The sequence below is a fragment of the Plectropomus leopardus genome, chromosome 18, assembly GCF_026936395.1.
Source record: "Plectropomus leopardus strain MGB_pleo_1.0 chromosome 18, ASM2693639v1, whole genome shotgun sequence".
Classification (NCBI taxonomy): Eukaryota; Metazoa; Chordata; class Actinopteri; order Perciformes; family Serranidae; genus Plectropomus; species Plectropomus leopardus.
In genome coordinates, this window is record NC_142193.1 from 517,825 (window position 1) to 542,691 (window position 24,867).

At 41.9% G+C, this 24,867-nt stretch overlaps 1 protein-coding gene across 2 annotated transcripts in view; it reads right to left on the bottom strand.

Annotated features, from left to right (window-relative positions):
- Positions 1–24,867, bottom strand: part of csnk1da (casein kinase 1, delta a) — a 40,567-nt gene extending 15,700 nt beyond the window's left edge. The window contains exons 1-6 of one of the 2 annotated variants that reach the window (XM_042504884.2): positions 24,310–24,865; positions 13,485–13,595; positions 5,333–5,481; positions 3,714–3,942; positions 3,463–3,633; positions 3,192–3,340 (exon numbers count right to left, since the gene is read on the bottom strand). In XM_042504884.2, the coding sequence (XP_042360818.1) occupies positions 3,192–3,340; positions 3,463–3,633; positions 3,714–3,942; positions 5,333–5,481; positions 13,485–13,595; positions 24,310–24,385 (885 nt within the window). In that variant the 5' untranslated portion in view covers positions 24,386–24,865. Of the gene's footprint in view, positions 1–3,191; positions 3,341–3,462; positions 3,634–3,713; positions 3,943–5,332; positions 5,482–13,484; positions 13,596–24,309 lie in introns of both variants that reach the window. The other variant, XM_088069528.1, reaches the window with a different exon arrangement.

Below are 24,867 nucleotides of genomic sequence, written 5' to 3' on the forward strand. Positions count from 1 at the left end.
TCGTCAGTGTTTGTGTCATCAATGTGCCACATGCATGGAATACACTGAACAGCACCAACATCAAAGCTAATTGTAGCGGCCACGGTTTCGTATCATTTTTTCGTCTTTCCCAAAATGCCAACCAGAAAGATCACACCATGATTGAGGAGGTGCAAACATTCCTCACCTTACTGGCCGATGATCAGCGAGTGCGAGTCTGTGTGTATGCATGGTTCAAATTACAGGGGAGCTAAGGGGAGCTCGGCTCCCCTGAAAGCCTCCCTTTCAAAAATTGTTGACTTTTGTGTTATAGATTATATGTTTTCTGCACATAAAGGTTGCTAAAATATATAAAAAAAGAAGCAATATGTCAATCTTGTGTGTTTATTCACTAATTACATTCCATTTTCGAACATCTGCCTTTAGAACTTCTGTGTCTCCCTGCTGCAGCCAGCTGTGCGTGAAACAGTGCTGTGGTCAAATTCCTACATTCTCGTAGTCACCTGAACTCCTCATCATTCGACAGAAAAGACAGAGAGAAAGAGGAAATGTTACCGGCAGGTATCAGTAGAATCTTTTTCACAGTAACCCTGTTATTGGCCGTGCGTTGCCACACACTTTATGCATGTGACATCTTTTAGTAGTGGTGTGCAACGGAAAATGGGGCTCACCCAAAAGTAACTGTAATTCTAATCCTGTGTGTATATATGTGTCGTGTTGAAAGTGGCGTCACGGCAGTGTCCCAAGGCGTGGCTATGACGACCAGCTACACTGAGGAGGTACTATCTTCTAAAAGGAAAACGGCCATCAGAAAAGTACCCAATACCAAAGGCGAGTAGAGTAGAGCTGGTACCATGTGGTGGAAAAGTGCCATTAGTCTCACAAGTCTTTCTCAGGGACAACAAACTCACTTCCATTGGTGAACAGTCGTTTTTGAAAAACTTGAAAACAAGAAAAGCAAAAGCCACCATAGAAGCCTGTAAGCTGCTCTACCAAAGCTTCAGTTGAGCATTCTAGCTCACACAGATTTATGGTGTAGTGTGGCACAAGATAAAACACCATCACAATGGGCCACATGCAAGAAGGACTCGTACCAACAGGTTTGTTCTTAAGTGGTACGCACAAGGGAATTGAGACAATTCACCAAATTTCTCAAACTTAGAATTTTCTCTCGGGATTATCCAGACCTGTCATATGAGTAGGGATGCACCTATTTATTTTTTTTTTTCTTCATAAATAATTATTTTTTAGTAGATCGACCAATCTAACAACCAACTTATGTATTATTCTAAAGTTTTTTTAGTTACTCATAAAACAATTAATATACAAAAAAAATAATTGTCAAAAACTTGTTTCATTTATATTTGAATAATTTTATTCAAGCGCCTTTTTAAAAACAATGATAATGGTGGAATATTTTAAAATAAGTCCAATTTCCACATCACTGCTGTGTTTTGATATTAATAATAAAAAACAACTGTGATTACTAATAATCAAGACCCTATTTTTCATATGCCTGATCAGTACAATACTGGACCTCTAACTCAAAAGCATTGCTGTGACACATAAAATAATTCAATCACTGTCCATCCCTGAACTGGAAAATCTTTATCTTTTCAAAGATAAGTTGGTTATGGCATGGATTTATTCCATCACTGGAGTAATATTAAGTTTAGGTAATCAGTGGCTAATGTATGAATAAGGAAAATAAAATGAACAGTTTATAGCTCTAACAGTCTGTAACGTTTGATGAAACCTTTTCCTTACTGTGCATGGCCATAAAGAGAAAATATAAAATGGCCAACCAATAACGTGAGGTGACGCAACACGTTCTACGTCTTAATAATCCTAATATATCATACTTGGGTGGGGACAATAAACAGGTCAGTGCTATCTGCTGCTGTCTTTAAGGGATACTTTGCGATCTTAGCTTTGTATCAAAACGGAGTGGGTAGTATGTGTAGATGAACTGTGGTAAACTTTCCTCCATCTAACCAGTGCCTACATATTCCTCCTCACCCCCAGTAAAATTCTTGACGTAATGACGTAATGATGTAATATACATCATTTGGAGGATGAGTTTCTCTGGCTCTTGGGGCCGTTGCTGGAACTACAAGCTATACTTCTGCATTTTCTTATTGCCCACGATTGCCTGCCGCTAGCCACTGCCTTAAGGAGTGTACAGCTGACCAAGAGACTCACCCACCCCTCTCACTGTCACTTACACTTGAAATCTGATCAAAGGGTAAAAGTAGGCTACTACTACTTCTCTCCTCAAATGTTTTCAGAAACATATCTCATTGCCCTGTTTCATCATAATGGCGAGAGCCTGTGAACAGCAGGTGGCGCCCACTTCCTGCATAGTAAAACTCAAGGCCCAAAAAAACACAGATCAAATAGTAAAACTGAGCAGCGCTGATCAGATATAAGCCAGATTCTGTTACTGAGTTGCATATTTCTTTCCTTAAATGTCTTCAGATAGATGCTTTAGCTTACTGTTTCACTGGAATACGACATCCGGCTGGCTGCCATTGTTTCACACGTACCATTCCACTTCACCGACCAGTAGGAGCACAGCATTCTGACAGTTGTAGGTTTTCTAGCTTTTGAGCAAAAGCGTCCTTTTTCTCTGTTTTCTGTGGTCATGTAGCACCAATTTGAAAAGTATTTGCATATTTCTGCTGCACAGCAGTTGTACTTCTGTGATAAGCCGTTTTAGCTGCAGTCATGGGCTGCGGCTTGCCCTCCTGTGGAATCCACGCTCCCACCAGGTGCAGTTTACTTTATTGTGATGTGCCGACACACGTTTTGCAAAACACCAAATTTCTGTTATTGATTACATTAATGAATTGCTCTAGCCCTACATATGAGTCTTGTACAGCCAGCCAGCCCCTGTCCACAGTGCAACTGATTCATGGCCAGTATGTCAACTTATGAGAGTTAAGTGAATATGACTGAGCCAAGCAGTTTTAGATAAGAGCATGAAAATGTTTGTATGTAGTAAACAAGACGTGCTTCTTTCAATGAACAGAAATCCTTCCCAACACAAAGTTAGTGTCTTTAAGGCTAAATATTATAAACCAGAACTCAATAATAAGATTAATATTTCTAATTATGCAACCACATGCTGCAACATTAAATTCTCTGAACATAATGCTTGCCTGGATTTGACAGAATGAACTGATATCCCTTAATGTGACAATACAACTTACAAATTTGAGCATATTCCAGTCAAATACGTAGTCGTAGGAGAAACCCTGTCTGTGGAAGAGGTTCCTGAAGAGCTGGCGGAGGTACGAGTAGTCAGGCTTGTCATCAAACCGCAGAGAGCGGCAGAAGTTCAGGTAGGTGGCAAACTCCGCTGTGGGCAGGAAAGGGACAGGAACACACAAGTAGTGAGGGTTTTGCTTGGATCAATGTCAAAACAATTCTTGACATCCAATATGAAACTAATAAAAGATGGGAGGAAGCAGATAAACATACATGGGTAGCCTTTGCAGAGGACCTCAATAGGTGTGGACATTTTTTTCTCACTGATGCGTTCGTACTTCTGCCTCTTAGTGGCGGCTTTGAGGCCTTGCCAGGGCAGAGAGCCCAAGTTGAAGTACATGAGGACATAACCCAACGACTCCAAGTCATCCCGTCTGGACTGTTCTGTTGACAGACGGGACAAAGTCATCAGCAGCCAGGTGGGGTCTATCTACAAGTTGGTACTTTGTGGATGCTGGTCTTACCGATGCCTAAATGTGTGTTTATGGAGGCATAGCGGGCGGTTCCGGTCAGGTTCTTGTTTTCACGGTAAGGGATGTGCTGGTGTGTGCGAGCGTCACGGTACTTCTTGGCGAGGCCGAAGTCGATGATGTAGACCAGGTTTCCCTTCTTGCCCAGCCCCATTAGGAAATTGTCTGGCTTCACGTCTCTGTGGATGAAGTTCTTGGAGTGGATGTATTCAATGCGGCTGATCTAGAGAGAGAAGCAGACGAGGATCATTTGTCTGCCTCAACATGCTGGTGGGATGCAGTCAGATATACGTGCAGGGACAAACTCCCTGAAAGTCATGAAATACAATGTAGAGGTTTGTATTTACAAGATGACCGATTTATCAGTTTGGCTGATTAATCAGTATAGGCAGGACTTGGCTCAGATAGTGGCCTATGGATGCTGAGCCTCAACCAGTCATGTGGGGATGTACATCACTGACTGCAGCTGAAGAAAGGTGGATTGACAAAATGAGCAAAAAGGGGTTGATTAGTGGCTACAGTAGCTCCCTTCTGCTGTGTGAGAGTGTCTAGGTGGCTTGACTGCAACAGTGGGGCCAGTGGTATAGAGCCTGAGTTAAAGTCTGAGTCAAAAATAACTGAAATACATATTTCAAATACAAGCAACAGAATTACTGCCTCTAATACTGTGCCTCTCATCACAGTTTTGCATGGCAGTACAAAGGTAATATTGATGTGCACCAGAGAATCTCAGGTTAACTTTACAGAAAATAAAAAGCTAAACAAATTAACCTCGCTCACACGTAGAATTTTAATGTTAGTTTAATGTTGCGTTCCAACTTTATTCATTACTTTGGGTTTTTCCCTCATTAACCATGGCCCGATGGCCTGGGACCATGAAAGTTACCCTGTGTCCACCAAATATTGCCTGTCGTTTGACCAGGTCCCTTGAGAATGAGACTGAGTGTCTAAAAGAGATTACCCGTCTTAATAAAGGTTAAAAAACAAAACATATTGCCACTCTTCACCAACACAATGTTGCAGTGCCACAACCATCCTGATTCAGTTGCTCCTTAACGTGACAGCACAAGTTTACAATAAAAAACACACAGGGTTTTATCCCAGAAAGCAGCTTTAATAAACTCTTGAGTGTAACCTTGAACTATGAACTGATGAACCCCCTGAAATGGATTTAAAACAGTTTTCACTTTCGGAACAGTTGATCAGAGAGGAGCAAGAATTCTCATTGCTCAACTCAGCTCACATGCTCTGCGTAGCTGTTACTGATTACAAAGTGCTTCAAATAAACTACATGCAAATCAATAAAAAAACAGCAGATAACTTAGATACAATGTGAGTTATTAAAATTAATCCTGTATCTTTCTATGACTTCTTTCTATAGCTAGCAAAATAAATAGAATTATTTCCTCAACATTTGAATGTCTTTATTATGCCACTAATAACTAAAGTTGATGAGAACCACATAAAGAGGCAACAGACTGAACTAAGAGACCGAGAGAATATATAATATAGCCTTTTTCCTGTTTCATACCACCATTATCATTATTATTTCAAACACACACATACACACAGAGCTAGAAATGTCCCTATAGCAGATAGCTCTCAGCTCTCACCATCTGGTCAGCCAGCAGCAGGACTGTCTTGAGGCTGAACTTCCGAGAGCAGAAGTTGAACAGATCCTCCAGACTGGGCCCCAGCAGCTCCATCACCATCACATTGTAGTCACCCTCTGCGCCGCACCACTTTATTGTTGGTATACCCACTGGAGGAGAGGAGGAAGCAGGATAGAAGGAGATAGGGGAACTGTTACTGTTTCTTCTTTAAGGACAGTGATACAGAGGGTTTCAAAAGTTACCAGAACAGAAGTGCCTTGAATATCTAGCCATATGTTTCTGTCAAACTGCTTTTCCAGCATTTCTGTTAATCCATACTTAACAACTGGAAACAGTGCAGTCACTAATGGTCATTTTCCTGGTGCTTCATACAATAAAACATAACCACCCCAAAACACACACACACACACATACACAGATCAAAAGCAATGACGTAATAACTGTAATTAAATGAAGGAATAATATAAGAGCAGTCATTAAAAATAGGAAGCGAGGAAGCACTACCACAAGTGAGATAAGACCTAACCATAGAAAGATAAAAATAAATCAATAAATAAATACTCCAAACACTAGATATCAAGTAAATGAAATGATAACAGCACAAAGTAGAATAAAAAATAAATATATCAAAAACAATACAATTATATACCAACGAGTAAAAAAATGTAATAAATTGTAATCATAATAAATAAATAGTCAATAAATAATTAGATTAAGTTCAATTAAAAGCGAGACTAAATAGGTAGGTCTTGAGTTTGCTTTTATAAATATCAACTTCCTCTGCAGCCCTTGGCATTGGAGCATAGTAATAAAAGGATGCCTCACTGCAAGTTTTTGTTCTCACTTCTGGGACTATTAAAGACCACTGCCAGAAGACCTGGGGGTTCAGCAGGGCCCATGAGAGACAAAGCAGATCTGACATATAGCTAGGAAAAAACCATTAAGAGCTTTAAATACCAATAAATGGATCTTACAATAACTTTCGAAGCAAACTGGATTCAATGCAGAGACTTTAAAATTGGTATTTTGTGTGCTATCTTTTTTCCTCTTTCTGGTCCTTGTCAACACACAGGCAGCTGAGTTTTGGTATAATTGTAATTGAGAAATATTTTTCTTCGGAAGACCATAAAGTAGACTATCACACTAATCAGTTCTGGAGCTAATAAAAGCCTGCATCGGTGTCTCTATTTTGGCATTCTAGCAATGTTCTTGAGATAAAATGCCCATTTAGTTATGTTTCTAATATGTGGTTCAAAACTAAGATATGAATCACAGATAACGCCAAGGTTTTTTTCTTGACTGGGTTAAAAATAATAAAAATACCCCCCTCCCCCAAGGGCAGCAGTGGCAGAGGCCAGCTGTTTTAGTAGTAGCTGGTAAAGGGCTGATGATGCCAAGGCAAAGAAGCCATCTGGCATTTCCTTCTACAGCAACAAAATGTTGCAGCTCAGCACATAACAGTACACACACACACGCATGCATGCACATGCACACACACTGCATCAGCTATTTATATACATACAAACGCAAATACATCCCACAGTCTGGGTCAGACACCATGCCCCCATAAATCCTGCCATGCTGGTACAAAAATACAAATGCATGTGTGTGCACAATTGAGCTTACAGAGACAAACTGTCTCCTGTAAGTTAAGCAGGGCATTTGCTATGAAGACAGAAAGCAGTGCTTTGGCCAGAGTAAAATTATCAACCAGAGCGGTAGAACAGGTAAGACAGCTTGGTGGTAGCACACCGCTGTGGTTTTCAACTGTGCAGTTTGGCTACAGAGCTGCCACCATAAACCCCTTTGTGACAAGTGTGAAAGAAAATGCAGTTGCCAGTGTTTTTTTAACATCTCACTGCTGAGCTGGCAGAATATATATAGTGGTGAAGAGATGATGTATTTTTGTAGGCCAACCAGGAAGTTTGCATTGCACTGGTTCCCTCGTCAAAAACCTTATGGAATTTTTAAATGGGATTTTCAATTATCACCAAAAATAAACTCTGTGACAAACACGAGTTTATGAGACTTACATGTTTTGTTTAGAATGATAATCTTCACAAATGAACATCACTTTTGTGTGTTTTGAAGAGTAAATGAAATAGCCAGAAGCAAAAAGCTATTGTTAGGCTATACACAAACTACATCGTGGTTGTACGACTTGCACGTCACAGCTACAAACACTGTAAAAACAAGTTTAAACACGATCAAAAAATATTAGAAACAGATAAATCTACAAGTTAGAATGCGACTCTGTAAAGCTGTAAAGGCAGACAAGTGGGTTTAATGAGTTTCTGTGTCTGGTGTGATGACGTCTAACGTCCCCAACAAACACTGCAGTCCCATTTAGCCACTTGTTAGCAACCACATTTTTTAAGACCCATAAAACCTTAATAGTTCAAAAATCGTGTTTAAGCAGACGTATTTTATGTTTCAGAACAAAACGTGTCAACATCTTTAGCCTGCGTTAACCACGGACCTTATTAATGGCATGTTACCAAAAGCCCATTAAAAAAAACTCATTGACTTTAAGACGAGCGAACCGGAAATGCTAAAAGGCTAACGGACTTCCACGTTTTAAGACTCATTACTTCACCACTCTATTCACAGACACACTTTAACATCATCATGTTCTACTTCATTTCAAACTTGAGTTCGTACTAATGCCTTTGCTGTCTCAGGCAGCATACACTGAATAAAGCCATAGCCCTTTCCCAACCAAGTCTTGTACTTGGCCATGACAGGCCGTCATTGGCCCCTTAGGGCCTTCGTCACTGAGCCCACCTTGCAGTATATAATCCACCACACATCCTGTCACTTCCTCTTCCTTATTCAGCTCTCTGCTGGGAAGCAGGCCCTCTTTTTCCACCACACTAGCTAGCTAGCTAAAGCTTAGCTTAGCCGAAGAAACATCTTTTTTTGGAAAACAAAAAGGAAAGTCATGGAGAAGTTTAAGCGGTGTTTCAACTGCGGTTCCTATATGACTAAGAGCAACACCCACACCTGCTGTGTTCGGTGCCTGGGGCAGGAACATGCTGAAGCGGCCCTGTCAGACCCTTTCTTCTGTCTGGACTGCTCAAAACTCCCGCTCGGAGTAATCCGACACCGAGCGGAATTGTTCAGCTCTGTTCCCGGTCCTTGTACAGCTACAGCCTACAAGTGGCCAGGACACTGCAGGAGCCACCATTTTACCATCAGCAAACCCATCCTCGCTCCAACTTTCTCCAGCTCGCTCTCAGCTGTCATGCCAGGGAGAGCCGGGAGAGTTTTAATATTCTCATCACAGAGAACTGAGGGATTTCCACGCGGTTTAGTGGAGCTCAGACAAGGAAGAAGAAGGGGAGGACGTCCCAGAGGAGCCGCTGGTACCGTCCACCCCTGCCTCTACAAAAGATCCTTACCACCAGGAACTTTTGCATCTCCTTGAAAAGGCCATGGCGAAATTGGGAATTTCCTGGCCGGACCCTGAACCCCCCTCTCCCTCCATGCTGGCTGGGGCTTATTTCACAGAGAACAGAACAACCCAGACTCCGCCTCGCCCTCTCCCGGAGCTGGATGACCTGACGAAGAAGGTCAAGTTTTCCTGGGGCGCTCCGCAGAAGACCGGCTATCCTATCCAGGCGTTTAATGCGTGGTCCACTCTTGATATGGAGCCAGAGTTGGGTTACGTGTCCATGCCCCCACTGGAAGAATCAGTGGCCACCCACCTGTGCCCCTCCCTGACGACAGAGAAGCCCCTGCTCCCATCAAAGGCATGCAGGCTAACAGCTAGCGTAGTCAAGAAATTATACAAGGCTGCAGGCCAGGCTGCTGCACTGCTAAATAATATTCGCCTGCTGCAAGTCTACCCAGCTCATCTGTTCCGCGAGTAAGAGAGAAACACCTCTCCAAAGATGTATGTGGAGCTCCGCAAAGCCACTGATTTTTGCCTCACTATGGTGAAGGGAGCTGCCCAAACGCGGGACACGTGATGGGGTTTTCGGTCATCCACCACCAGCATTTGTGGCTAAATTTGACATAAATGTCGGAGAAAGATAGAAACAGGCTGCTTAATGCACCAGTGAAGACCACAGGGTTGTTTGGTTCTGTTGTGGATTCAATAACCCACAAGTTTGAGCATCAGCAGATGGAGTCAGTCGCCTCATGCCTCGTAGGACTCACTCTCCGCGGCGAGACAATCACGAAGACCCTGGTCAGTCTCGCCGTGACTCGTCTTCTCAAAGACGCCCTTCCAGCACCACTCGGTCTCAGGGCAATGCACCACAGGCTTCAGAGACGGCTGCAGCTTCATTTAGTGGCAGAATGAGGGGATGGGCCAGGCATCCTTTTCGGCCGCCACAGCAACAATCTGCTCCCATGGTGACAGGCAAAAAGCAGCGGAGGACCTGATTTCTTCGAGAGGGGGACACCAAATTATTGGACCATCACACCAAAGCTGCACGGCTAGTACACCATGCCATTTTCCCCCCTCTAAAGTTATTTCCCACTGTTTTTCACTCGAACATAATGAGCCCGAAGCTCTGTGTGGAGCCGGGACGTGTTCACACACAACAAACACACTCACAAGTCAGAATTTGTTGTCCATTCCGCGCCCCGCCAAGTCTCACAGGAGACTGTCAGGGCTGCAAACGAAAACATGAGCCTAAAGCCTCAAATGAGGCCAGGCCCCTTTTTGACATTTCCCAAGACCGCATCTGTCACGCAGCATTCTCTAACGACAGCGCACATGATCCCTGTATGCATCACCCATGGTTCCCTTGGGATTGCTGAACATGAGACCTCTGCAGCGTTGGTTTATCCGCCAGCGGATCAACCCGGTGAGGGATTGTTCTCGTGTGTTGACAATCTCGTCACTGTGTCAAGAGAGACTGTTATTCTGGCTGAACCCCCTAAACCTTTCCGCGGGTGTTGGTCCGATTACACTCTATGTGCTGATAAAGACCAAAGCCTCCCTATGTGGTTGGGAAGCTATCTGCGAAGGTCGAACTGTCAGGGGTCGCTGAAAGTAAAAGGAGAGTCGACACGTCAATGTTTTGGAGCTGGAAACAGTTTGGTTTGCCCTGAAACATTTTGCAGGTCAGTAGAGGGGAGGCACGTTCTGATGCGGTCCGACAACACCACAACGACTGCATATATAAATCGTCAGGGTAGGGTTCACTTTTAGGCCATGCACCGGGTGGCATCGCAGATTTTGCTGTGGGCTCCAGCTGACTGCGATCACTGTCAGCCCATCATATTCAGGGCAGGCTGAACGTGGCGGCAGACCTGTTGTCAAGAGGACGGCCTCAAATGGCAGACTGGCGCCTCCATCCACAGGTTGTGGAGAACATTTGGACCCATTTCGAAAGGGCGGAAGGGGACACAGCTCACTGTCCACTGTGGTTCTCCATTCAGAACGACAATCCCCCCCATCAGTCATGACACTTTGGCTCACTGTTGGCCGAAGTGTAAGCTTTATGTGTTTCCTCCTTTTTTCCTAATATTGCAGGTGCTGGACAAGGTGAGGGAGATAAAGGCACAGGTAATCCTGGTGGCCCCAAACTGGCCAACACAAGCATGGTTTGCGGACCTGAAGTCTCTTTTGTTAGGGTCACCATGGCTGTTGCCACTGCGTGCCGACCTGCTGACACAAGCAAGGGGAGAAATCTTCAAACCAGCTCCTCAAAAATGGAAGCTGGTTGCTTGGCCCCTGACCGAGAGTGCTTGATAAGGGAAGGTTTTCCTCTAGAGGTTGTGGAGGTAATCCAAAATGCCAGAGCCCCATCTACCAGGACTCTTTATTCCTACAAGTGGAAAGCGTTTGAGCGCTAGTGTGCTGCACGTGGCGATGTTCCTTTTCACTGCAGTATCGGTGTTATTCTCCGTTTCCTCCACTGCCTACAAAAAAAGAGGCTTTCTCCCTCTACACTTAAGGATTCACAGACTTGCACAAATTAAATACTTTAATTGATACTTTAAGGGGAAAACCTAAGGAATTCCAATATATTACTTCTATGAGCTTGAAAAGTTCAATCAGTATAAGTGAACATGAGCTACTCTCTCAAAGCCAGAAACCAGAGAAGTCACAAACTTGTGATGTCATCAAGTTTCTCTATAGACAATGACTGGGAGACAAATTTGTGGACCCCCCAAAAATTTTGCTTTTTATGACTAAATTAACTTTATTCTGTTGTGGTTTTCCTTAGTGCTGAAACACAAAATGTCTTCATATAGTCAGAACATTCCCCTGGCCTCATTCACAAACAGTGCCAATGCACAAATCTGTGCCTAAAATATGCATAGGGAGAAATATCAGAAATATCTTACCTTAATTATTTTTGTACTCTGCGACCAAATTTAGAACTGCATCAGACCATGCATACCCACAAAAGATGTCTTAAAATGTAAACACCCATCTTTTTGAACTACATTCATTAAAAAAAGGCATCAGCAGACAATATTTAAAACCATTAATTTACTAAAACATGCACTTATTTTTTCCTTGGCATTTCATCCTCATCAATTATTGTCATTTATTATTAATACAATTATTGTAATTAAAATATTCCATATATGGCTACTCCCACCAATTATTAGTGCTATGAAATTATTATTGTTATTATTATTATTATTATTATAAACATTACCTGGGGATAAAAAAGTTGGGTCTACCTCCAAGTAGATGTTAAGGTGTCCTGTCTAACCTTGTGACTGCAGCCTGTGCGTTCAGCAAAGAGACATTCACAGATCCATTGGCCAGGGCCTTAACATGTGCACAGAAACAACTTCACTGCTTTCTCCATGATACACCCCTGGGCCATGGATGTATTATAGGGAAGTCTGAATACAGCCATGGGGGTGGGGCCTCATTGATTCATATGAGAGCTGCTCAGTGACACAGAAAGCAGAAAAAGCTCTTTTTCTGGGTTTAGAAATGTGAACAATACCCAGATCTACTGGCCCATGGAGCATGCATAGTAGAGATTTAAAGCAGCCAAACACTGCTGAGCATAACTGAGTGGGTAACTTACGCCGGCAGAGCAATTGGCTTCCAAATTAACGCCTCTCTAGCTTGAATGGCAGTCTAAAAACCTTAATCTTGCAGCTCTTTTAGACTTTCCAAATGTTATCGAACCAGATGGTTTACATCTAGATGATGATAGAAGACGTTTTGCAGGGGTTTTGACGCTCACAAAAAAATATTTACCGATTTACAGACATTTCTTTCCTGATGTATGTCAATGGGTGAAGTCTTTCTGGGCCATTGTGCATCATGTGACTGACTCAAACAGTGTAATTCCACTTTTGGCCACTATGTAAATTTTGCATCAGCACCTGTCACGCTTCCTGGGTGTTTGCTCTGGGCTAACAGATTTCCTTGTATAGAAATGGGCACATGGCAGTATGCGGATGACAGATAGCAGGGACAAGCCTGTCAGTTTAGAATGATTCTGATTTACCAACATATGCACAATGGTAAGAGTAAATCAGCCGGCACGCAAATGTAAATTCAAAGGTGGTTTCTTGGGCGCACTTCTTTTATGCGCAGAGTCAGAACATTTCTAGTACTGAATGAGGCGCAGTGCCATCTTGACATCTTTAACCACTGATTGTCTATGGACTTTATACCCCTTGACATCACAAGTTTGAGTTTTGGCACTCTAGTTTTTGGATTTTGGAGAGATATTAATGTTTACTAATATTTTTAGTCTGTCTTTAACCATCGTAATAAATTGTGTGAATTCTGAAAATAGGTGAAGTTCCCCTTTAAGATGGACTAATCGCATGAACACATGTATGCGTGCAGGCGCACGCACACACACACACACACACACACACACACACACACACACACACTCACACACACACACACCTTATTGTACTGTTTGATCCATAACCTTGTACACAGCTAATCAATCAATCAATCAATCAAATCTTTATTTGTATGGCACTTTTCATACAAAGAGTAACACAAAGTGCCTCACAGAGATTAAAAACAATAACAGAAATGAAAAACATCAATAGCTAATGATGTACAGTGATGGATGAATGCTGGCTCATATTTTTAAGGTCTGGTAAATATTGATGCAGTGTACTTAGTTCATAAAAGCCAAAGCAACACTTAACAGTGTGGCAGATGTTTGTGTACATGATGTGTAAGTATATACAGTACCTCCACCCTGCATCATCTTGTAGATTTTGCTCTCTATGTGGAGCTGTGGGTGTTTGGTCTTAACACATTCCAACTTGATAGCTACCTCCTCTCCCACTGAAATATCAGTGCCTAGACAGAAACAGAAAAACAGACAGGTGAGCCAGATCTAACATATCACGTCATTTTGCTTCAACAAATTTAGATTTTTACAAGAGTACACTTTGAGCATGTAAACACCATAATTATTTTTATGATAAAATGTTAGCTAGAATACTCTGAAAGAAACCAGGGTGTATACTGTGCCCAGGTGAAAACCATATCCTGAACATGATCATAATCAGGACAAGCCAAAAACAGGTTGATAAACAGGTTATTCATGTCCATGTAACTGCAATAAATGATTCATAACAGAACATAATGTGGGCAGGTCAACCAAGTATTGCTGTCAGCTTTATGTGTGTATATTGATGGATACTGATGAATACTGACATTTGATATTAAGATCATCTCCTTTTCCATAGGTTTCATACAGAACACATTAGCTACTGGTTAAGGATGAAATGTAGAATAATAATCATATATGATCACCTGAGTGGTTGGTGATTAAACTGGTTGTTGACAGTACAGCCTGCCAAAATAACAGGCAACAAGAGAAGCCAACAGTGTGCACTGCATGTACCCTGCTCCTTTTACATGGATCTGCTTGCATGCATCTTTACAGCTATAATTACAGTTTCATCAGATAGAGGGCTCTGACTGATCTGAGACCACACTCTGACAACAAAGTGCTTCAGTTGCTTTCTTCCTAAATATGGTGATGATGGGGTCTAGTTTCCTCCACATAAACACAGCAACGGGGCCCGAGGTTATGTAATCCCTTTTCTCTCTCTCTCTCTCTCTCTCTCTCTCTCACACACACACACACACACACACACACACACACACACACACTCACTCACTCACTCACTCAGTTATGGGCAGCAGTTCAATTCTGTAAGTTAACGGCAGCACTCCCCTAGGTGTGGCACTCAGGGCCATGACTCAATTTAAAGCTGACGTAATGTTTAGTTAAGTTGGTACAGTATGTGGCTGTGCAGCATGTAAGAGGGGACTGAGAAGTTGCAGGAACACATAGCACTTCTTCTGCAGATCACTTCTGCTATTAAATGAAATGACACTGATCTACCCCCTGCTTACCCAAATCCATACCAATCTGTGTAGCAATTCAGTACAGCACATATTCCACTCACCTTCACAATGTAAGAGGTGACATTTTGTTTCTCTACAATCCGGCATTCATGACTGCTGCATTTAGTAGTTAACAATAGGGCTGCAGCTATCGAATATTTTAGTAATCGAGTATTCTACTGAAAATTCCATCGATTAATCGATTAATCGAGTAATCGGATAAAACATATTTTTGTTTAGTTAAAGAGCAATTATAAATATACATGGGACAATAAGACATTTCACCTAACAATGAACCATTGGTTTCCTTTTTTAACTACCCAGTTAGCTTTATTATGTTTTTATTTTCCACCCTCATCACTCTGCACCGCTGTGTTTTTACAGATTAAATAAAGCCTGTATGAAAGGCACGTTAGCCACGCATCGACAGTAGTCATAATTAATAGAAACCTAGCCCTCCGCAGGGCTAACGTTATGTTAGCAAGGTACAGTAACGTTAATCTCATTAATTAGCGCTACGTTAACTTCATTTTGCCTTGTCTCCGGTGACGGTCCTCCGCTCTTGGAGTAAACAGGGGGCCTTCGGTGGAGATGCTGCAGCATTGAAGACGTACTGTTGTGGTATGCAAGCGCTGTCTTACAGTGAATACACGCAGCAGTGTTCGCCTTGGTGTCCAGCTTGAAATACTCCCACACTTTTAACATTTTCTGCCTTTTCTTTGTGCCTTTCGCTTTCGTCGCCTTCTTCGTCGTTACCTGTACATCCGTGGTTAAAACCAAACATATCCGCCGCCTCTTTTTTATTCCTTTACGTGCGTGACGTCAGCGCGTTGTGCCGCATTAAAAGTAGTCCGGGCGAAATACCATGCTTTGAGCTGGCAAAATTAAACGATTCCTCGAGGCAGAGAAAATTCCTCGATCATTTTTTGTAATCGAGTTACTCGAATTATTCGAGGAATCGTTTCAGCCCTACATTTCAATGTTGAAAAATAAATATATCTTAAATCTTAGATTTTTCTGCTTCTGTTTCACAGGGCTTTTGTAAGGTTATTATGAGTGGTTTGTAGGTCTATAACAATTTAGTGATGTTAAGAAAAAATGTTACAAGCTGTGTAATGCCACAAAAAGTGCATAGAAAGGTTACTGAAACAAACACCTTGCGAGTTTGGAATGCCGTTAATTAGTCCCTCCAAGATTTTGCAAAGTCCATACTGTGCACACAGAACACAAACGCTTGGGTCAGGTTGTGTGTTCTCTTGCTCTCTCTGAAAGGCTGTTCTCTATTTTAGTTTCAGCACAACACAAAGACTTGCTCTAGTTTCATGCTCGGCTAATCAGTCAGTCAACTAAAAAATCAATCAATCAATCAAGCAACAACAATGAAAATGACTGCTGCAATTTAAAGCAAGGACACACAACAAAGACAGCCTTTTACTTTAACATATTCCTGAGACGTCACTATCTCAGTTATCTAAGTTACTGCAGGGGAATGGAAGGGGAATTGGCTGGGGCTGAGCTTTGCAACTGCAAGCTACAAAAGATTTCTCAATGCCAAAGTTAGAGAGAAGTAGTAGTCTGAGATGACGCCAGCATAACCACTATGAACGCCATCACCTTTAAAACAATAAAAGCACAACGCTTCCTTCAGAAGCAGAAGAGCACAAGGCAGCAATGAATCACAGACTGCGTCACCAGCAGCGGTGAGTCTGAGCATGTCCTCACTTCTCTAACTGGAGTTAGCTTTGCTTATGTAAGAGCACCCATCCCTTTTATCATATACTGCTTTTAGTTTACCCAGATCTCACGGGGTAAGTATGTTACACAACTCCCTGTCTAACAGGTAAGAAAGTGAAGAAGTGCTGTGTTGAGTAACTACACTTTGCTTTTGAAAACATGCAAGGGGCTGCATTGGTGTGGAAGTGTTAGGGCTTAAGGTCCTGCTAAAGAAAATAGGAAATCCAGTTTAAGTAACAAATGCAAGAGTTTGAAGCCACTACACAACAGTTGATAGTACTGAGCAGAGCTGCCAAGCTTTCTCTAGAATCCTATTCAAATTTGATTTCTTATTATTCCAAAAATTCCAAACGTATTTAAAATGCTCAATGCAATATTTTTAATGCTCAAATTTAGCCTGTTACTATTGCTAACACAATTAATTACTATCATGATGTTATTATTATTATTAGTATTATTATTATTATTAAAGGCTTTACCGAAATTTTGCTAGTTGAATCAGATTTGGCTGTTCACTTTACCTGTCTCTCCACTCAGTTTTCTGCATTAATCAAACCAGTATAAGCTCGTATACCGGACCGGCAATGCTGGAAATCAATCCAATTCTAGTACTTAGTCCTAACAGTAAGGGGCAGCAATACCCCAACAGGTTTCTAGCCTGGCGAAAAGCAAAAGAGGAAGACAAGTCACTACATTTGACCAATGTTGCAAGTGGACAAGTTCACGTGATCCACTCCTCCATGGATATAGAAGCTTGCACCAAGTTAACAACAATGAATACCATCAATCTTACTTCCAATGACTTTGTGCACTGGTCTTTGGAAGAAATGCTCCGTCATTCTGAAGTTACACCTTAAAAGCTCCCTTCCACTCAATTTTACTACCCGTCTAAAGGTTCATGTTTTTTTCTTAAATAAACAGAGAATAAGGGTGTATTTAATGGTCGGATGTAATGTTAATCCATTATGATAGCAACTCGTACTACTACAGTGCTACTATCTCAGTACTTTGAAAAACAATATGGCACCTAACTTGATCATTTGTTTATCAGAGCACAAATGAGACAGCAATTAGCACAACACAGCAACAACGGCAGACTGCTCTCCCAGTCTTGCTCAACAGACAGACTGAGAGTCTTCTGTTCCCCAGGCCATATATACGGATTCAACTTCTCCCAGCGACGGCAAGTTGAAACAGACTGAACTGATTCATTAAACTGCTGGACTGTTAGTCAGTTACTGGATATATTAACCTTTGGACAATTTGCATTTGTGTTTATTTAGATATTCATCTTCTGTTTGAATTTTACACATAACCTCCTGTTTGCATTTCATATTTTCCAGTATTCCTTATTTCCTACTTCAGTCTTTTTACTTTTAATCACCTTCTACGGAAAAAAATTTGTTTTACAGCAAGTCACTGGCTATTTCAGCCTTGTGCACAATATGTATTTGCATTGGTATCTGTTTGTATATTTATCTTCAATTTGTTCAATCACGTTTGACTGCAGTACCTGCACAGTCAACTATGTACATTTGCACTAATATCTAGGGATGGACCCGGATATCCAAATATTCAGATACTTGAATATTTGTTAACTGGGTAGGTATTTGGTTTTTAGCACAGGGATTTGGATTTTTTTTTTCCACATGACAAATGTCATTTCAATGTTTGTCAGAGGTAATAAATAAATACATGTTAAATCTTAGTTTATCTTGAGTTAGTATGCTCTGCTTCTGTTTCACAGGGCTTTGTCAGGTTATTATGAATAGTTTGTAGGTCTATGATTATTTGTTCATGATAGGCTGCGTAATGTCACAAAAGTGCATCAAAAGGTCAGTGAACCCAACACCTCAAGAGTCATTAATCAGTCCTTCCAGGATTTTGCAATGTCGCGACTGCAGCAATTCGTACTAAATCAGGCAACTGTGAATTGTGCACAACCTTTCCATTTGTCAAATAAACTTTACCACAACTCTGACTCTTTTTATTGTGCAGCTGCATAGCGGCCCGCCACTCCTAAATCCTACCCGCCGCTCCTTCAAATGTCATTTTTTTTTTGGTTTTTTTTTTTTTTTTTTTAATTGCAAATACACCACCGCCGCATCACAGCACAGTCCTGCACTGTGTTGGGTGTCGCGAGTGCTGAGGCAGATAACTATCTTGCTCCGTATCTACTCTTTGGGGTAGATACCACCGCCCCCTCCCACCCCCCAACAGAACTAATTGGTGCCGACGTTAATTAGCTACTCACATCCAGGCATCAGGTCGGAGAGTCAGAGGAGTGTCGGCTTGAAAATAGCGTGCAACTTACCGGAGAAAAGGCAGACTTATTAGCTTAAGAGAATTTATAATAGATTTTATTAGTTAAATAAACATTCGCAAAATATTGATGGCCAGCTAAGGTTACGTAGCTTAAGTTAATTGGGCCCGGTGCCAACTCAACTCAGTGTCGCTAACGTGAGTAAACTAATTGATAGCATTAAGCGATATACACACCATGATGTAACTGCTGACTGCATTTTCAGATGAGCTTGTTCAAATATTTTTCAAAGAAGAGAAAGACACCTGATGAGGATGGCGCTAGTCAGGTATCATTAGTCTTTTTACTGACTCAAATTATGATGGTTAGGTAAAAAATTATGTTCACACTTGTAATTAAATGTGACGTGAGTGTAAATTATCTAACGTTAATGTTTTATGTAATCGTATAAGACAAGTAACAGACAGGGAGGAGCAGTGCAACAAAGTGAAGGAGAGCAGAGTACAGGAGGGGGAGTGCCGAGTGAAGGAGCAGGAGAGCAAAGTGATGGTGCAGGAGAGAGAGATGAGAGTAGAGGAGAAAAACATAAAGGGAAACACAGGCTATCAGGCTGGGACCCTAAATGGGTTGAAAAAAAAAAAAAATTATTGTTTCTATTTGTAGGTGAAGACTGACTTGAGAAACAGGCTGCAGGGGGATCACCTTGCAGCATGTATGCTGCTGAGCATCAACGGGCCACCTCTTGGGGAATTTCCGTACAACAGAGCCTTAGAGCTGTTCTACAAAAAACCAAGAAAAATCCATTTTTCTGAGCCTGGGTGCAAACTTTGCCACTGATTACAGCCCCATCAAGAAATTATTATTTATTGTTTTTATTATTTTATTGTTGAATTTTTGTTATTATTTTTTATTTTTACATTCAGCCTTTAAAAAGCGTCATTTGTTTACGCCGCCACGGCTCCCCGGAGAGCCTGCCCCCGCTGCTGAAAAAAATCCTAGAGGAAACACTGCAGATTATTGTATTGAGTAACTGTTGGAGCTTTTTAACTTTATAAAGTGTTAAAACTGTTATCAAGCTGTCAGAGGTATACCTGGCTTTTCCTCACCTGATGCTGAAGCTCCAGAGTGACCATGGTTGGGAATTAACTTTTTTGTCCATCTGCCACTGTGGCTGGTGGCTTTCAATTTCTACCAGCCTCATATTGCCATGTTTTTTTGGCTTGTGAGTGTAGCAAATCTAGTAGCCACTTGCACATTTTACCAGCATTTAGCTGGTGATAATGTAAAACCCTGAAGTAACATTAGTATTGTTATTCCAAACAGATCCACAAAAGTAGCAGAGCACACACTTGAAACATCAATAAAAGACATGTTCATTTAAACATGGGAAACCAAAATCTTAGCTACTAATACTGCAGCTCACTTCTTTATGGTATTAGCTCCACCTCCATCAATAGACTCTACCTGGTTCAGAACGCTGCTGCCAGACTTAACATATACACCAAAATTGTTAAAATAAACCTTCACTAGTTTCCTGTCTCCCATGAGATTACCTACAAGATCCTGGTCCTCAACTTCAAAGCCCTTCACCATCTGACCCCCCAAACCTCCCCACCCCCCTTACCTCACTGATCCACTCCCCTTACCAACCCTAACGGCCTCTCAGATCCGCCTCTGTCAGTCTCCTCTCCACCCATAAAGCTAACCTCCACACTTTTGGAGACAGAGCCTTCTCCAGGGCAGCTCCCAGGCTCTGGAAACTCCCTTCCCCAAGAGATCCGTGACTCCAAGTCCCTCACCATGTCTTAGTCCCACATCAAAACTCATCTCTTTTCCACTGCCTATTCCAAGACATAGCCACTGATGTTAATGCCGCAGGAGATTTGGAACTCTGCAGTTATTGAGTCAGCCGAGCGCTGGCAACTTTAACGCATTCGGCATTTCCACTCTGTCACTTTACATGGCTTGCAACTTCGTGGCTGAGTTGCTGTGGTTCCTAAACGCTTCCACTTTGCAATAATACCACTTGCCGTTTACTGTGGAATATTTAGGAGGGGGATCTTTCACAAACTGACTTGCAACGGTGGCATCCTATTTAAGTACCATGCTCAAATACAGTAAACTCTTTAGAACGACCCATTCTTGTTTGTAAAGGCAGACTGCATGGCTGGGTGCTAGATTTTAGACACCTGTGGCAATTGGACTAAAAGAAAATCCTGAATTCAATGATTAAAGGATGTGGAGCATCTGTGGCTCAGTGGATAGAGCAGATGCCCCATGTACAGAGTCCTCGCCTTGTGGTTGCGGGTCTAACTTCAGCCTCAGCCCTTTGTTGCATGTCATCCCCTCTCTCTCCCCCTTTCACTCATACACTTTGTCCTATCAGATAAAGGTGAAAAAAAAGCCCTAAAAATATCTTTGAAAAAAAGGATTACAAGTTGTGCCCAATACTTTTGTCCATATAGTGTATTCTCTACATCGCGTTGAGTCATGACATTGACAGATATGCAGCACTTAAAGGGGAGGCTCCCTGCTGATCAAACTAAATAATGACATCAGTTATAAAAGGTGATACTAGCTATAGTAAATTGAAAATAAAGCTTCATTCCCATTGCACAAAAAACACACTAACACCTGCTAACATCTGGCTTTTTAATGCAACTGGAATGTTTGCAACTGGCATTCACTCCTGGGTCAAATGACTCTTCAGTGGTCACAGATATTTACCATCTCAGGCTCCGACCGACATTGATGGGAACACAACACCCGGATGAATGCGCTAATTTCAGCCCCTTAACTAGCAAGATGCGATGATGTGCCATTACTAATTACTGTCCGTCTTCACCGAAGCAGCTATAACAGAGATCCACATTAGTCTGCAAGAGTTTGAAAGCGAGACTAAATAAGTGTGAGATATATAAAGAGAAGTAATCACTGTAAAGACTTCACAGACCTCTGACCGTGCTGCTGTCTAATGTTTATTAACCTGTTCTCTGGCTTCTCGGTGACGTCGAACAGTCACACTACCAAAATTCATACACAAACATACTCACCTGCTGCAGCACCAGGCAATGGGAAAACAGTCTATAGCCCATTCTTAGCGGATTTACTCATGTTTGGAAAACCAGTGTGCACATGCTAATTTCAGTGGGAATGGGCTATAAAGGTGTCGAATCAGCACATATCAAAAGACAAATTACTCAATAATGATATATCTGTGAAAGGCCAACATCAGCCAATAAAATCAGCCAACCCATATATTGGTCGGACCCTAAAAGATAACTTCTTCGAATGTGATAATTGGGGATGTCAACAGTTAACTGCTTAACCGCCGAAAATACTTCACGCATGTTGATTCATTGGTTAATTTTGCCACTCTTCAGTTAAATTGCACTGCCTTTTACTCATGTCTGGTAGGAGCTAGCCCAGGACCACTAATAACGTTGTCCGGACCCAAAAGCCTTGCTGTGAAAAATCCTTTGGTCGCCTCCAAGCTCACCCTAGTGAGTAAGCGGCAAAATTATGAGCCATGAAACTCATTTAGCATTGATAACTATGTTATGTTACCACTGCCAGCTCTGTTCCCACCACCAGCATTATCAAGATGGCTAATAGTGCTAATAGTGACAATGCTTAAGGGATTTTGCAATTAAAATGAGGTCACTTACTCATTGGGGCAAGCTTGGGAGGAGACTGGAGGGTGGGCATTAAGTTCTCTCAGCGTCGTGTTCTACCATCAGAACGCCTGAATGAGAAGCACTGCTAGCTAGCTAACATTAGCTCCCATCCGACTGGGAATGGAGCTCAGTGCAGCACAATTGAGGACAGTGAAGACCAAAGAATGAGTATTGGGAAGGTTTCTACATGGTAACATGGCTGGACGAGTGTCTGACAGCAGAGCCAAATGAAAGTAAAATAAAAGTAAAGACATTTACATCACAAAAACATCACAACTTCACCAGCAGTGCCCTGTGCCCACTGAGGAAATGAAATGCCATACTTAAAGGAAAGGCTGTCCAGTCTATTACTTCTTTTTTTCTAATATTAATTAGTTGGTTACCAATTACTGAACATCGGCCTTTTGAAAGTAAAATTAACAGAAACTGACATCCCTATGTCAATCAAATTATTCTGAACAATACTTTGCCTGTACATTGGTTAATGTATCAGGTCAGCCATAGCAAATATCAATATTATAACAGTGTATTCACACACACACACACACACACACACACACACACACAATTAAATTATATTGTGAGTGAGTGTAAACTGTCAGACTTGGGTATTCTTCTCTCTGGGTAAGATCTCAGTGATAAAGTGATCGATCCACAGCCAGTAGACACGCTTCATGAATTAATAATGTCTCTTCTCTATTGTTGTTCAGATAACTAAGTGTTAAGCTTAGAAATCCAGAAAACCAGCTGTTCTCAAACACTGTTATCAAGAGCTGTGGACCTTCAATATGACCACCAGTTCATTGTTATCATTTTAATGCCTTCCATTATCTGTTTTCTGAAGTTTGGTTCCTTAAACACATAGAGCTCAGAAATGATGCACTTCCTACTATCACTATGAACTTCCCACATCCCACCATTACGGATAATGCCCTTGGCATTTTGTAGATGAAACACCATAATATGAGCATGTCCTCTTGGGGCCCTACACAAGCAGCTGATCTTTCAACTCTTCAACACCTAGATCGACATCAGTATTCTTGTGCTGCGTTCAGACACCTTTTACAGGCATTTAACCCTCTGAAAACTAAGAAAATAAGTTTGAGTTCTTTCAAAACATGGAACAAACACGGGAAATGATAAGCAACCCACCAAGAAATGTCCTGCAATTTGCAAAAAAAAAAAAAAAGTAATAAGTGACAAGGAAAGGAACCAAAATATATATGTATAATACTGTTTAAAACTGTTTTTACTAATATTTTGCTGATTTGGGTGATCAAGACTTTTGTCATTCATTGTCTTTTCCCACGTTTTGAAAGAAATCGAGTCACTTTGATCGGGTTTCAAGGGGTTAACCAGTTTCAAAACACCTCAGCTGATACTAAATAGACTATGGAGCCTCAAAATGTCTCAAGGACCCAAATTCAACACAAATCGATTCTCCTGCATTTGGTATCTTGGTTACTGTCATAAAGAGTCAAAATTATTGTGAAATGTCCTTGCACAGACCTCTTGGTGTCTCTTCTTGGGGACAGAGGAGAAAAGTGACCTACTGCCTGCTATTTAGCCTCAGTTAGGTAACGTTAGGTTACCTGTCATTTCCAGCCTCGGGGAGTCCCGGTGAGCCTGTGGCCAGCTCGGCTGTGCTGCTCTGTGCTAACCTTAGCCAACTGCTGCTACAACCTGTGGCCACACAGCAGCCGTCAGCTTCCGTTCATATCGTTTACACGGAGCATTAGGTAATTCATTGTACGTTATGAGAGACAAAGTGTTCCCCTTGTGGAGTGTACTGAATAAACACACAGTTTAGTGTGAATTAGAACGGGCTGACAAATCATTAGCCATTGATGCTAAGACTAAACAGTGACCAGCTGACTGACAGGAAACCAGCTGACATACTGGCTGAGCATCACTGAAAGTTCCCAGCTGAGCTAACTGCAAACAAAGGGAACACAAGTAGCTTTACTGGAGTGGAACTTACCCAGGTAGATGTCCCCGAACGATCCACTTCCTATTTTCCTGCCCAGTCTATATCGGTTTCCAACTCTCAACTCCATGATGACCAATCTGTGTTCGGCAAGCAAGCACGCTCGCTAGCTCCCAAATATCCAAAATGTCCAGCTTTAACTCCCAGGCCTGTTTAAGAACACCACAGGCAAAATATCCGACACATTCAAACCTCTTTAACCGATGAGTTTGGTCTTCTGTGTGTTGTCTCCGGGTGAAGTCAGCTCTCACAATCTTTCGCCACTTGTTTTAAAACACTCCTTACCTCATACTGAGCTAATACGCAGCTTCCTAGAAAGCTCTGAATGTGGACATTGTGCTCGCGTTCTTTTTGAGACGGATTAGTGTTAACTGTCCACGGATGGAGATGGATTTTGAGGAGCTTGGGCTCGACTCTCTTCTTGATCCTCTTTCTGTCTCTGTTCAGTGATCTGTTGCTGAACGTGTCTGACATCACTTCCCTGCTAGTGATGATGAGGGAGGATACCCTGCCAGAGAGCCTCCTAGTGAAGAGCTGCCGACAGAGCAACAG